Here is a 15508-nt window from a genome sequence, read left to right as displayed (position 1 = left end):
TAGCCCTCCTATATCCTGTACAGTTTGGAATGGCACACTGATATTTAGTGGTTTACCCATTGTTGTCCATGAAATCAGTTGTCCTGGATAACTGAAATTTTCCAAATAACTGAAGTTTAAACCAGGGTGGAACATAAATGACTTCTGAAGAATAATCTCATTGTATTTCTTACAATTACAAGTAACAAGTTAGTGTCATTTCTTACAGGATGAGGGGGGATGTTTTAAATTCTTCATTACATGTGCCTGTCATCGAACACACCCTGCTGAGTGTAATTCTTGTACGCCAGCTATGGTTCTATTAAAACAGTGATGTGGCCTTAGGGTGTTTGAAGGTGAAACACACTGTTTGGCCTTCTACTGAAGGGTGCCAGGCAGCTTTCCCCCTTGAACTATTACGGTTACACTGTGGAGGCATTTTGGTTTTCTCGCACTTGCTCTTATACCTGTGCTCCAGCAACCTCCTCTGCCATTACCCTTTAATTTGTTGCTTCCAATTATTTATGGTCTGAAAATTCTTTCATTCAGTCAAGAAAGACTTGTCAGGTCGATCACGAGTTGGGTACTGGCTGCGGGGGCTTGGATAGCATCAGTACGTAAAATAGACTCCTTGCCCTCACAGAGTTTGCAGTCCAGAGGGGAATACACAGCACACCGATAATGTACAACTACAAAATGATGGTAGATGTAGGGGAAGAAAAGGGAGGAGAGAATGGGAAAGTTAGGAAGAGGATCTTTCCCTGGAAGAGTTTGCGTTTCATCTTAAGTCCTATGCGAAGCCAGTGAGTTTTAAGCAGGGGAGAAAAGGATCAGATTTGGTGTGTGAGTTGGAATGCCAATAAAGGAAATCAAGAACTCAATACTCATTGCTAGGCTTAGAGGAGGGCTGAGGGTTCCTGTGAATGAATGGTCTTCTGGTCCTGGTACTTTTTGACATTTCTTTGGACTGCTCAGAGCAGGTATTGGCTGACTTTTTTTTTTTTTTTTTCCTCTGTAAAGGGCCAGATAATAAATATTTTAGATCTGTGGGCCATATGGTCTCTTTTGCAAATAGTCAGCTCTGCCATTGTACTGTGAAAGCGGCTATAGGTGATACTTAAATGAATGGCTGCATTCCAATAAAACTTATTTACAAGAATAAGGGCACGTGGGATTTCGTTTGGTGACCCCAGGCTGCTTTGTTTATGATTTCCATGGTCTTCATTATTGAGGTGGTTGGGCAAGGAAGGAAATGCAATCTACCTGGTTGTCCCTGGCCTTGAGCTGCTTCTAATCATTATGGGAAGATAAATACATGCACCTGTGAGGCCATCAACAAACATTACCAGCAAGATGTAATTAGGCACCAAAATGAAGAATAGAAACAGGAAATGTGAGAAAGAGTTTACTCATCTGCTTGGAATCTCGGTGTCTAGGATGAATTGTAAAGCCTTTGTGGAGAAGGTAGAACTGTATCAATAGCCACAGATACCTTGAAGGTTCGAGTTTAGTATGACCTAGTCCAACATACTAATTTTACACGCAAGTAAGACCAGGTCCAACTGATCTTAAGGCAGAGCCTGGACAAAAACACGTCTTCTGTTTTCTAAATCTTTGCCCAAGTATTCTTTCTTATTCAGGTCTGGTCCTCCCAGAGGCTGTGAACACTAATATAGTAGACTCGACTTAGTAGGGAGGAGGGGTGTGAGTGAGAGCTTCCAAGGTATGGCTTATATGGAGGTTTCTTTTGTCCTTGAAGGAAGTGAGTCTTGAAAGACTGAGAGCAGCTTGGCGGTATCTGTTACTTGGGATGGGAAGGACAGAGAAGGGAAATAGGGATGTGGAGTGGGAAGGCAAAGAGAGGAATATGGAATGCAGAAGAATGCACGGATACCCTGACGCATGGATAAGGAGGCTACTCACATGTTCTCAGTCGGAAAAAAATCTCTACATTAAGATGCAGCCATCCTGTTGAAGAGAACTTGGTCCATTATAAGGAATAAAATAGACTTTGTGTTCTGATAGGGAAAGAGTCCAGTGATGAACAATAGCAAATCACAGAACAGTTTGTATGGCCTATTCCTTTTCGGTATGTGAGACAAAGCAAACCCCAAAGTAATGGAAACAGCCAACTTGAAGTTCAGGGGTATGTATTATGTGTGAAAGCTCAGATAAAGGTCTGGGAAGATATGCACTAAAATTACCTGTGAGTTTCTCAGAGGAGGAGTGGGGTTTAGGTAGAGACTTAAGCATTTTACTCAATTTGATAATTGTTGGAATCGTTCCAAGAAGGTTGATTTTTGTTGTTAAAACAGTAAAAAGTATAGCAGGTTGGGTAGGAGGCAAAGAAAAAGACTCTGACATTGAAACTGGGAGTTCTCCAGAGGAGTTCTCAGAATCAGGGAAGATTAGAGCCAGAGGGGTCCTGCCTTAGTTCATGGAGGCCAAAACTTGGCCAGGGCATCAGAATCACTTAGAAAGCTTAGAAACAAAATACATTCCCAGCTCTATTGCAGACCCACAGTAGTCTCAGATGGAGGGAATGGGGATACGGATTTTTTTTAAAAAGCTTCCCAGGTAACTGCTTTGATACTGTGTTTGAAGCCTGAGGCTTTGGGGTGAATCTCTGATTTAGTTTGTCTGCCTGTGTACAAATGAGAGAATTAAAGATCTTCATCCGGTGGAACCAGCTTCAAGTGCTCTGTTTCCCTCTCTTGAAGTTTTCAATGACCGTGTCTCCTGATTCAGGAGTCTTCCTAACATTCGCTTTTAGGTATCATCTAAACTTGTTTTTACATTTTGTAGGGAGCATTTTTTTTTTTTTAAGATTTTATTTGTTTATTTTACAGAGAGAGAGAGAGATCACAAGCAGGCGGAGAGGTAGGCAGAGAGAGAGAGAGAGAGAGGAGGAAACACGCTCCCCACTGAGCAGAAAGCCTGATGCGGGGCTCGATCCCAGGACCCTGGGATCATGACCCGAGCCGAAGGCAGAGGCTTCAACCCACTGAGCCACCCAGGAGCCTCTGTAGGGAATATTTTTTAAAAAAGATTTTTATTTATTTGAGAGAGAGAGAGAGAGAGAGAGCGTGAGAGCTGGGCGAGGAGCAGAGGGAGAGGGACAAGCAGATTCCATGCTGAGGGCAGAGCCTACTGTGGGGCTCCATCTCAGAACTCTGAGATCATGACCTGAGCCGAAATCAAGAGTTGGACACTTAACCAACTGAACCACTCAGGCACCCGGAAACATTTTTAAATATTGTTTTTTTTTTTTTTTTTTTAACATTTACCCCCTCTCCATTGCCCATTGCTTCAGCCCCAGAACTGTCTTTGGGGATGATGTTTACATCATTTTTACAAAGTTGGAGGACCTGCTAGTGGGAAAAGTTCTAGTTGTAGACTAGCCTTCAGGCAACTAAAAGGCTTTAGGGCAGTAACTTCTCAGGGACCACCCGTATCTCTCTTAAGAGAAAGGGATGTTGCCACCTCTTCCCTACAGGAGGGTTTCGGTGATCATGAAGAACCCAAGGAGCCCGTCCTCCAGCTTTGTAGCTCAGATGGGTTTTGGAACTTTGGAATTGGAGGAGATTTTAGAGGCCCCTCAAGTGCTGTGATCTTCAAACTTCTTTAAGGAGTCATCCTTCCTTCAAAGGAGTTCTTACTTGCCTGCCCCACCCCTCTTTAGCAAATTGGTGAATTGGAGCTCTTGTGTTTGAAGCAGAAATGGGGAGTTCAGAGCCCTAACTTTGGACCCTGCCATGGGCCACAGGTACACCCTCCTGGTTCAAGAATGGTGTTCCATCCTGGGGTCTCCTGAGTCCAATTTGAAGATTATTGGTTTTTTCCTTCCATAGGTAATCATTCACCAAATCTTGATGTCCTGACCTCTCAAATCTGTTGCAGTCTTCTCTTTCCATGGACCCCCTTAACCCAGGCCGCCCCTGAATTTCACCTTCTCAGTGGGGTTTTTCCATGCACTCTCACCCCAACCATTTCTACCTTCTGCTCTCCTGCCAGTTAACTTTTTTATTCACAAATGTGTTTATATGTCTCTTCCCCTCCACTCCCCAATATAAATGAAGAGTGACTTCTCATTGCATTTTGGATTAGGATCAACGTGGAGCCTCTCCAGGTTTAACTATGGCTGCTGTGTTTCATTTGAGGGAGAGCTTCATTCTGCTTCAGATTTTTGTTGTGGGGCTCCCTCTGCCTAATCTGCCATCCCTTCTCCCTGCCCAGAATTACATTCTGCTTCTCTGTCCTTCAGAATGAGTCTACACACTTCTGCAGCATCCCTCAGCTGGGAAATACCTGCTCACCTGCCCCTCACAGGACTCTTTTGTGTTTCTCCTCAGCAGTAATCTCAGTTCTAATTAAGTAATTCCTGATGTAATTAGGTGTTTCCGTCTGTCCTGCTTTAGAAGATATACTCCGTGGGGCTGGAATAGAGTTTGCAAGGTTCTGTTGTCAGCCTGTGGCATAGTGCCTTATACACACGTAGTAGGTCTTCAACAAATACCTGACTGTGCGTTCGTCATCCCTAGTGTTTGCCCAGATCTCATTTCTAGTGTTCAGTCCTGGTGAGATCCTGAGGCATCATTGTTAACTCTGTGTGGAGGAGCTGGAATTGCCGCCTGTAAGCTGGGGTAATGAAAGGTCCTTTTACAGAGCCACCTTGTCTAAAGTGGGTTACTTCACATGATGCCATTAAAGAGCCCCGGGCTTTGCTTTAGTTAGAAACTTGATTGGTTATTTTTAAATGAAGCAGGAACTGAAAAATCTTGCTTAATGAGTGGGGAAGAGTGTGGGTGCTGTGGGATTTGGAGGTGGGTTTTGTGTGCTGCTGGGGGGGCCTTTGGGAATTTGGTAGTTGGGGGGGGGTTGATGGATCCCCAACAAGTGTGTGCCCTGGGGAAAGAAGGGAAGCTGTAGGAAGACAAGCCCCAACCTTATGCCTGGGCATGTGCATGTGCACACAAGCACACACACACACACACACACACACACACACAAGCGCACACACTGGTGCTGTTCACCACCACCCTGTGCTCGAGGTATGTACCTGGCTGATTGCCCAGCCTCCAGCACAGGTAGGGGGCCAGACTCAGAGCCCACAGCACAACAGGGTGATGTTTGTCCCCGACCTCCGACCTCCGCCCTCTGACTAGATCTGCCCTCTGACCAGGTCTCCCGTTGCCTTCTCTGCTTTTAACTCGCTTGCTCAAGTGTAATAACCTGCCATTTAGGTTATTTATACATCTTTCACATTCTAGAACCTGTGGTCATCTAAAAGTGCTTTTGCGCTAAGAAACTAGATGGGAAGGAATTCGGAGAGATACGGAACAGGGGCCCTTTCGCGACCTCCTGGGGGGGTCCTTTGCATCAAGGAGACAGGGAGGAGATTTTCCTTAGCTGCTTGCCAAATGGAACCCAGGCTCCACATGACGGCGGTGGCTTCATGCCCTCCATCCAGTACGCCTGCCAGATGCAGAAGAGGGGGGCTGGGCGCATTTTGCACAGGGAGGGACCAAGAACAGGAAAGAAAGCTAGAAAGCAGAAAGGGGAGATAGTACAAAATTTACCATTATCAAACAAGAGACTTTTTTTTCCCTTCAGTCCCAAATGCCATTAAGTTTCTCACTGAGAAAAATCAACCACTAGCCCTTTTTTGTGTGTCCCACATTAAGGAAAGGATGAATAGATTCTCACAAGCCGGAAATTTGTTTTCGGTATTGTTTGTTTAACTGGAGGCAGGTATGGCACAGGATGAGGGACTTCAAGGGAGATACATTTGTTAAATTTTGAGGTGGAGGGGAACTGAATCTTGGGTTATCTTTCAAGGTGCTAACAAGACGGGAGCTCTGATCAATTTTGGAAGAGATTCTTGTTTTATTCTGTTAGTTCCTGGTACTAATTTGGAAGAAGCTTGCCCTGATGGACATCTGATCGTACGGGGTGGCCACTATTTTCTTTTTTTTAAGATTTTATTTATTTATTTGACAGACAGAGATCACAAGTAGGCAGAGCCGGGGGTGGGAAAGCAGGCTCCCTGCTGAGCAGAGAGCCCAATGTGGGGCTCAATCCCAGGATCCTGGGATCATGGCCTGGGCCGAAGGCAGAGGCTTTAACCCACTGAGCCACCCAGGCACCTCATGGCCACTATTTTCTTGACACAGAACCATTCTCCATTTTGTAGAAGACCATGGAAACTTCCCCATTGGAACTCTCTCTCGATATTCATTCTTAAATATTTTCCCCCCACCCTCAGAGGGAACTCAGGATTTACTACCACAAATATAATTTCCTATCTCCCAACTTTTCAGTTGGGAAGGTACTATAAAATCCCGTCTAGCTTGGAGAAGTTTCTGTCCTATGAATTAAATTTACTTGGGTGGAGTCCCTGCTGGGCCCAGCTTTGTGCCCGGACCTCTTAGGTGTCTGCAGGTTCATGCTCCAGTGTGACCATGGCCTTTAGGGGCTGAGCGAACAGGATATACCTCTAAAAGCAACAATACTGTTGTTTAAAGAAAATTAAGAATGCCAAGGGCCTGCCTCTGTTTTGCAAGTAAAACAAAACCAAAACTGAAAGATGTTTGGCTTTGCATTGACAAAACCTTTGAAAAACTCCGACATTATCACTGAAGTCCATGTGCGTAATCTGGTGCTCCAGCAGAAGCAGCCTGACCATATTCCATCCCGCTTCTCCATTACTTCATCCTGGTACTAAGAAATGACAGCATTTGTGCCATGGGAAGGAAGACAGCTACTCAGCAAGTTATTTTCTTCTTGCATTAGGATTTTTCTTTTTTATGCAGCAATTAAAAAAAAAAATTAACTTTGAAAAAAAAGATTTTTTTTTTTTTAAAGATTTTATTTATTTATTTGACAGAGAGAAATCACAAGTACACTGAGAGGCAGGCAGAGAGAGAGAGAGAGAAGGAAGCAGGCTCCCTGCTGAGCAGAGAGCCCGATGCGGGACTCGATCCCAGGACCCTGAGATCAGGGCCTGAGCTGAAGGCAGCGGCTTAACCCACTGAGCCACCCAGGCGCCCCAAGATTTTTTTTTAAGTAAGCTCTATGTCCCCAACATGGGGCTTGAACTCATGACCCTGAGATCAGGGGTCGCATGCTATACCAACTGATCGAGCCAGGACCCTCTGTATAGCATTTTGAAAATAAAAGAAAAGTGCTTACATGTTCATATTCTCGATTGAATTTTACAATTGATTTGAGCAGTATTGTCAGCTCCATTGAACAGACAGAAAAGAAGGAAGTTGAGGCAAAGGTCATGGAACAAAACCAAAGCTTCATAGCTAGTAGGTCAGGCCCCAGGATGGAATTGGAGTATTTCTCTCCTTCTACTGTGTCGCTCTAGTAGTGTTAGGAGGTTGCAGGACTGGTTAGATCTTTAATGGCAATGATGGTGGTGGTGTTGGGATTGTTCCATCCTTCCTTCTCCTCTGTTCCTATGTAACCCCTTCTCGGTTTTTGTTCCTTTTCCCTCCCCTTTTCTTTCTTTCAGCTCGGATTCCTTAGCACCACCACCGCTCAACCAGACCCGAAGGCCCCAAATCTCGTTGGCAAATATCGCCATGTCGACCATGCCACCGGCCAGGTGCTAACCTGTGACAAGTGTCCGGCAGGAACCTATGTGTCTGAGCACTGTACCAACACGAGCCTGCGTGTCTGTAGCAGTTGCCCTGTGGGGACCTTTACCAGGCATGAGAATGGCATAGAGAAATGCCATGACTGTAGTCAGCCATGCCCACGGCCAATGGTTGAGAAATTACCCTGTGCTGCCTTGACTGACCGAGAATGTGCTTGCCCACCTGGCATGTTCCAGTTTAATGGTACCTGCGCCCCCCACACGGTGTGTCCCGTGGGTTGGGGTGTGCGGAAGAAAGGGACGGAGACCGAGGATGTACGGTGTAAGCAGTGTGCTCGGGGTACCTTCTCTGATGTGCCTTCTAGTGTGATGAAATGCAAAGTATACACAGACTGTCTGAGTCAGAACATGGTGGTGATCAAGCCGGGGACCAAGGAAGCAGACAATGTCTGTGGCCCACTTCTGTCCTCCAGCACGACCTCACCTGCCCCTGGCACAGCCATCTTTTCACACCCGGAGCACATGGAATCCCATGAAGTCCCTTCCTCCACTTATGTTCCCAAAGGTAACTTAACCTCATGTGTTCATTATTTGAAAAAGTCTTTGAGCCCAGTGGAACTACCCAACATGGGCTTGTATCAAGGATGTTTTCTCCATTTTGTGTATTTCAAAGTCACCCCTTATAGAAGGGGCCTCCATTTTGTGGCTAATTTAATCTGTCTTCTTTGGATGTATTAGAAACATTTAGACTCAGGTTTTCTGTTCGGGGGGGATCGGATATCTAAAAACTAGGTCACATCAAGCTTAAAAAAAAAAATAACTGAGAGGAATAAGGACAGTGCGTGACCTTATGTAAGTCTTCTTCAGGCCTTGGTTTCAAACTTGTCAAATACATGAGTGATTTAGATGCTCACGTTTCCTTTCAGATTCAAAGCTTTCCAACATGGAATCAATCCTGGATAGGCATAGCCAGAAGGAAAGAAGGAAGAGAAGGAGAAAATACCATGATGCCTGGAAGGGAGGGATAAATATGGGAACCAAGGTGGGGCAAAAAAGGGGAACGAAAGTTAGAAGCTTTGGGAAACAACCACGTTTGTAGCCTGCTGAAGATAACTAACATTCACATCTGGGAAATAAGTTTTTTTTTTTTTTTTTTTTTTTTAATAATTTCAATTTTATGCCCTTCATTGAGTATCTTAGCTGTCTTCAGGATTTTGGGTCAGGGGCAGAATAAAAAATTTACTCTTTTTTTTCCCAAATCCTTTTTGGTTAATTTACTTGAGGTGATTGCCAACTTGAGTTGTGCTTTCTAGCATACTCTTCATGTGTGATTACATTGGACCTTCATGATAATTCTGTAAGGAGGGCCTTATGACCGCCATTTTGAAATGAAGAAACAAGCTCAGAGAGCTGGAATGACCTGTGCAGGTTTTCTCACAGAATGATGCAATCCAGGTCCTGTCTCTTGGGACTTGAAATACCTGGCTCTCACACTCCTTAGTGAAGACTACTATGGAAGCTTCTCTGAAGGAAGTCCACTAAGCTGTCAGCCCAAAACTTATCTCTTAATAATAAATCCTAAGAAAGCCTTGTTTTATTCACTGATTGGTCTCACCAGAGCTTTCACTGGTCAGATTTGGATTTAAGTTTGAGCTCTTTTCCCTAGATTAGTCATATTGTCAGTTTTACCATTGTATCTTGAAATGGCCAAAAAGCGGGAAAGGAAGAATAAAGGGATTCAGTTGGAACTAATTTTGTGAATAATCGATCCAATTTGAAGAGCTGACTAGAGCCCTGAGCATACATGAGTCTGCTCTGTATGTGAAGCACAGGGGAAGCTTCTGTGAAGTTCAGATGGTGGGTCCCTGAGATGATCTTGACTTGGCCATGAGGAAGCAAGTTAAGCTGTGACGTTTAGTTCTTACCTTCCACATAAAGGCGCTGTTAGAGTCTTTACGAAAATGTGCAATATAATTTATTCTTAAGCTCCAAAGTTCATCTTTTCTTTCATTATCTGGCCTGGCGTGGCGATGAGCAGGAAGAGGAGGCATATACAGATCCCCAGATATAGAAAAGTCTCCCCCCTCCTTTTTTTCTAGGCATGAACTCAACAGAATCCAACTCTTCTGCCTCTGTTAGACCAAAGGTACCGAGTGGCATCCAGGAAGGGACAGTCCCCGACAACACAAGCTCAGCGAGGGGTGAGGAAGGCGTGAACAAGACCCTCCCAAACCTCCAGGTAGTCAGCCACCAGCAAGGCCCCCACCATAGACACATCCTGAAGCTGCTGCCATCCATGGAGGCCACTGGGGGTGAGAAGTCCAGCACGCCCATCAAAGGTCTCAAGAGGGGTCACCCCAGACAGAACTTACACAAGCATTTTGACATCAATGAACACTTGCCCTGGATGATTGTGCTTTTCCTGCTGCTGGTGCTTGTGGTGATAGTGGTATGCAGTATCCGGAAAAGCTCAAGGACTCTGAAGAAGGGGCCCCGGCAGGATCCCAGCGCCATTGTGGAAAAGGCAGGGCTGAAGAAATCCACAACCCCAACCCAGAACCGGGAGAAGTGGATCTACTACTGCAATGGCCACGGTGAGCCCTCTTTTCTCCTTGCTCACACATCCCCCTGCCTTTCCTTTCTCAGTCTTTGCTGCCGGAAAGAGGGGGAAATGCTAAGCTTCCAGGTATTCCTATCCACAAGGGCCATTTGATCTAGTTGTGTTATGAAAAGTGACATGGTCAGCATTGGCTATAATATGTTCAGAGAGAATAACCACTCTGCCCTTTTCTCCCCTTGGCACATTTAGAGGAGACTGTTGACACACCAGAGACCTAGGGACTTTGTTCAACCGTGTCATTTAATAAGCGAGGAGGTAGTGTTCCTGGAGGTTTGGCAGTGTCCTTGACCCAGGCTGGTGGTTTGTTCAGGACGGACGGGCCTGATTCCACGTCTCCTCTTACTGTTGGGTGGCTTGCTTCTACAATACCAGACTACTGAAAAGTTAGAGGGCAGAAAATCCAACTTGTTTTAATTAAGTCTGCCTTTTTGAATTGGAACCTTGCTTAGAGATTCCTATCACTTTCTCACATGTGCTTTCCCCCTCCTTGAATTTTTAGGATCCCATTTCTATCAAGAAGATAGATCTTTTAGATTGTAGAGACCCTAAGCTTAATATACTGGTTATCATCTGAGGCCGGACCCTACATCTTCTGCCTAGCAGCCAGCCTTGGCACAGGCCAGGACATTTCAGTTTTTCCTTTTCTGAAGACAAGCAACAGCTTACAGAACTCGTCTCGCAGCGAAATTTGGTCTGAAGACTGCAGGTTTGCGCTTGATGCAGTAACTTCCCTTTCTTTAAATCCTCCCTGAGCTGTCAGCCCCAAGTTTGGATAATCCCCTTCGGTGTCTCCTTTTTCCTTAAAGACAAAGGCATAGGCCACATTTAAAAAAAAAAAAAAAAAGTCATTTGACCTTTTTTTGCATTGAATCTTAACAATGTTTATACCCTTTGCCCCAGTAACTTAATTTTTGTGACTGTCATAAAAGTATAAACCAGATATAGTAAAAAAAGATTTAAGCACAGAGGTCTTACACATTTAAGTCAGCATTATGTATAATAAGTAAAAATTGAAAATAATCGATTGTCCAGGTTTAGGGAAGTGAATAAGTAAATTATGGCATATCCATATAGTGGAAAACGTATTGCCATTGAAGACTGAATCAAGTTTTTTTTTTTTTCCTTTTTTACCCATGACATAGGAAAATGTTAATACTAGGTTAAAGGAAAACAATAAAACCAAAACAGGCTACACATTTCATACAATATAATCCCAATTCTGAAAACTTTGGGAAAAAGACTGAAGAGAAATACACCAAAATAAAAATAATGTTTCTTCCACTTCAGTGGAGTATGGTGGAATTTATGTATGTTTCATTTTCTTTATTAGTTTTCTGTTCTTTTCTGCAAATTTTCTATAATAAGCACATGGAATTTTTATAATGAGATATTTAGAGAAAGTTTAAAAAAAAAAAAAAACCTTTCATTTTACTCCCTTTTGCTAGTCTGTGTGAATGACCAAACCGAGTGAAAATCAGACTGAGGCCAACGTCCTATCTGGGATAGAGCTTTCATAGACTTGAATAAGACATCTCTTTGCTGGCAACCCAGCTGGGGAAGAAAGGCTTTAATTCTCCCCTCCTTTTAAGTAAAGTATATTTTTGATTGGATATAATTTCAGACTTCAGAAAAATTTGCGATAGTACAAAAAATACCAGTGATATCTTTGCCCAGATTGAACTATTGTTAAATTCTGCCCTTTTGCTTTATTTGCACTTTTTACATAAAAATACATACAGACTTTATATTATGACATATACATAATATAGACTAATATGTTACATATAATATTAGTTACACATAATGTTATATAGTATATATAATATAATTTTTTAAAAGATTTTATTTCTTTGAGAGAGAGCAAGAGTGAAGGAAAAGGCAGAGGAAGAGGGAGAGACAGCCTTCCTACTCAGTGTGGAGCCCAATGTGGGGCTGGATCCCAGGACCCTGAAATCATGACCTGAGCTGAAGGCAAACGCTTAACAGACTGAGCCACCCAGGCGTGCCTGATGTTTTATAACACATGATATACAGTATATATATGTAGACTGTCCCCGACTTAATGATGGTTCAGTTTAAGATTTGTTAGTATTATGATGATGCCAAAATGATATGCGTTCAGTAGAAATCAATCGTACTTCAGATTATGAATTTTGATCTTTTCCTGGGCTAGTGATACACGGTATGATCCTCTTTCATGATGCTGGACAATAGCAGCTCCCAGTCCGCCATCACATCCCACGGGTGAACAACCAGTACACTTATAACCATTATGGCCCCAAATAACTGTTCTGTTTTTCACTTTCAGTAGAGCATTCAGTAAATTACCTAAGATAGTCAACGCTTTATTTCAAAATAGGCTTTGTGTTCGATGATTTTGCCTGGTGTAGGCTAATAAGAGTGTTTGGAGCATGGATAGGGTAGGCTAGGCTAAGCTGTGATGTTTGGTAGATGAGGTGTATTTTTTTTTAATTGAGCATAATGGGTTAGATGTATTAAATGCACTCATGACTTACTCTATTAAATGATGTTTTCAGCCTGTGCTGCATTTATCAGGATGCTGCCCCATCATAAGTCATTATTGTACATATGTACAGTAATTTTTCTAAATCATTGCATGGCACTTTATGCTTAGATACCTTGGTATGTATTTCCTGACAATAAGGACAGTCTCTTTAAAAAAAAAAATGTGGTCATTTTCAACTCAATCGATTTAATATGGATATGATATTTTAATTCACTGTCCGTAGTCCAGTGTTGCTGATTGACCCAGGAAAGCCCTTGACTGATAGCATCTCTTCTTCCTCTGGTCTAGGATCCGTCCAGGATTGGGTATTTCATTGAATTGCCCTTTCAGTGACCGGTCGGAACACTCATTCTGATCTATCTCATTAGGAGAAAATTAGCCTAGAACATCCTGCTGGATTTGTAAATGTCTGGAACTCTTCTCCCAGTTTATTAAAGAAGTGACTTTGTGGCTCTAGTGGTTGCACTTACGGATTAGATCCCGATCAGCTGTATTTCTAAATGCTCTTTTGCAGTCTCGTTGTCAGAATTCTTGAGAACACTGGGAATCGTAGAAGTAAAACTGGGTCCAGCAGCAAAAAGCAGCCTAATGCAGGAACTTAGACGTTCCTATGACCACTGTCACCTTGTAAACTTCCGTGCCTGTGTCCTTGAAACAATATTCTATTTCGTAAAAAGAATACCAGTGCCAAATCAAACAAAGTCGGACCATGCCTCCTAGGATAGCAGGACCTGGGCGAGATGCTTTTCCAGTTAAATAACAATAGTCTCATTCAGGGGCAACTCCCTCTTCCCATAGATTAACCTTTCCCCCAGGTTTTTGCGTCGAGATGTTTATATTTAAGGTGTTCTTTTTGCTTGGTTTGGTTTTGTTTTTTTCCTGAGGAAGGTCTCCTCTTTCCAAATTGCTATTCTCACAGGTACAACCAGGTAAAATCCCATTACAAAGAGAGGTTCTGTTTCATAAAAAACCATCCCAGGGACTCAGAGAGGCCTCTAGAAACTCTACCTGTTTGATCTGATCACTGTGAGTTCTGGGCAGCCGATGATCCTGTATAATAAGGTCTTAATGTGGTCCTCATCCTTTCCCACTGAATTGTTCATGAGGATGAGAGTGGGGATACAATCACCTAGCTCTGGGGCATGCCCTATAAAAGGGTGTGCAGGACCGCCCTTACCCCCGCCTGCCTTCAGCAGACGTGCCCAAGATCCTGAGTGCCTTAGAGACCATCTGCACTCTGAAACTGGGGTCTTGGTTCCCATCTTTGTCACCAATGACAGCCTCTTCTCTGTTAGGTCCCACTCACCCCTCTCTACCTCCTGTGGACTTCGGGTTTTTTTAAAGTTGAACTCTAGAAAACTGCAATCCCACTTTCACAGAATGCTAGTGTTGGAAACAGTGGGTGAGACACTATGTAGCCAGGAGGATCGAGGAGTGAACGTGCTGTGGTACCTTGTGGGCTTCCTTCCTTTCTGAAGTCATCGCAGTGTTGTGTCTGGTAGGTTGGGACTGTACTGTGGTTCCCTGTAATAGGTCTCCAGCAGCAACAGAATTAGAAGTCCCTTCAGAATTTTTAGACACAAGAGGGGCGCTTGGGTGGCTCAGTGGGTTAAGCCGCTGCCTTCGGCTCAGGTCATGATCTCAGGGTCCTGGGATGGAGTCCTGCTTCGGGCTCTCTGCTCAGCAGGGATCCTGCTTCCTCATCTCTCTCTCTCTCTCTGCCTGCCTCTCTGCCTACTTGTGATCTCTCTCGTCAAATAAATAAATAAAATCTTAAAAAAAAAAAAAATTTTTAGACACAAGAGCCTGTGTGAGAGTTCATTACCGGGTCCGAGTGTCATCAAGATGTATGTCTCTTGTTAACGCTCCATTGCCATGTTTCTGTCACTTTTTTTTTTTTTTAAGATTTTATTTATTTATTTGACAGAGAACACAAGTAGGCAGAGAGGCAGGCAGAGAGAGAGAGAGAGAGAAGCAGGCTCTGCACTGAGCAGAGAGCCCGACGCGGGGCTCGATCCCAGGACCCTGGGATCACGACCCGTGCCGAAGGCAGAGGCTTTAACCCGCTGAGCCACCCAGGCGCCCCTGTTTCTGTCACTTTTAAAAAACTTTAGTTCTTTCTGTAGTAGAGCCCAACACAATGAGGCAAGCGGTGCATCCAGAATAGTCCATCTGAAGTTAAGAATGAGTGTGGGTTCACATTAACTGGGAGGTTACATGGGAAACAGTAGTTTTTGTTTTGTTTGTTTTGTCACAAAAGGCACCAAAGTGAAGATAGTGAAATTTGGTCTGTACTTAACCGGCCATATGTTGCAATGCAAGAAGCTCAAACGATCTCGAAATAGTCATGCCATTCGCTTCCTGGTAACCACAGAAGATAGAGAACTGTGGTCCAGGCCCCCTTGAGAACGAGGATCCTGAGGATGGCCATCAACTTCTGCGCTGTCTTCACTGCTCCTTTATGGGCCGTTTCTATTTTCCTTTCCTTCCCTTTTCCCTCCTCTCTCTCCCTTTCCTATCTGTCTCTCTTCTTCCTTCCTTTATTCCCTATTCTCTTCCACTATTTGCAGAAGGTTGAAGTTGGCTTCCCGGCCAACCGGTTGGCCTAGGGCTTCAGAGGGCAAGTTTGAAAGACAGGTTGAGGAGTAGAAATCCGGCTGAAAATGCTCGTGCCGATGAGAGGAACATATCCAGTGAGGAGGGCCCTGCCAAGTGACCAAAGGAGCAAGAGATGGACAGTATTTCTCCCTGATCATTTTTTCTTTTTCTCTCATACTTA

General features: G+C 43.9%; 1 protein-coding gene across 1 annotated transcript in view; it reads left to right on the top strand.

Moving 5' to 3' along the window:
* TNFRSF21 (TNF receptor superfamily member 21) overlaps positions 1-15508 on the top strand; it is a 66373-nt gene that overhangs the window by 12436 nt on the left and 38429 nt on the right. The window contains exons 2-3 of the mRNA XM_082729732.1: positions 7499-8147; positions 9682-10176. Of these exons, the coding sequence (XP_082585858.1) occupies positions 7499-8147; positions 9682-10176 (1144 nt within the window). The remainder of the gene's footprint in view (positions 1-7498; positions 8148-9681; positions 10177-15508) is intronic.

The sequence above is a fragment of the Mustela nivalis genome (assembly GCF_964662115.1).
Source record: "Mustela nivalis genome assembly, chromosome: 5".
NCBI classification, from domain to species: Eukaryota; Metazoa; Chordata; class Mammalia; order Carnivora; family Mustelidae; genus Mustela; species Mustela nivalis.
Note: the sequence above shows the minus strand (reverse complement) of the source record. Positions and strands in the feature narration are given on the sequence as shown.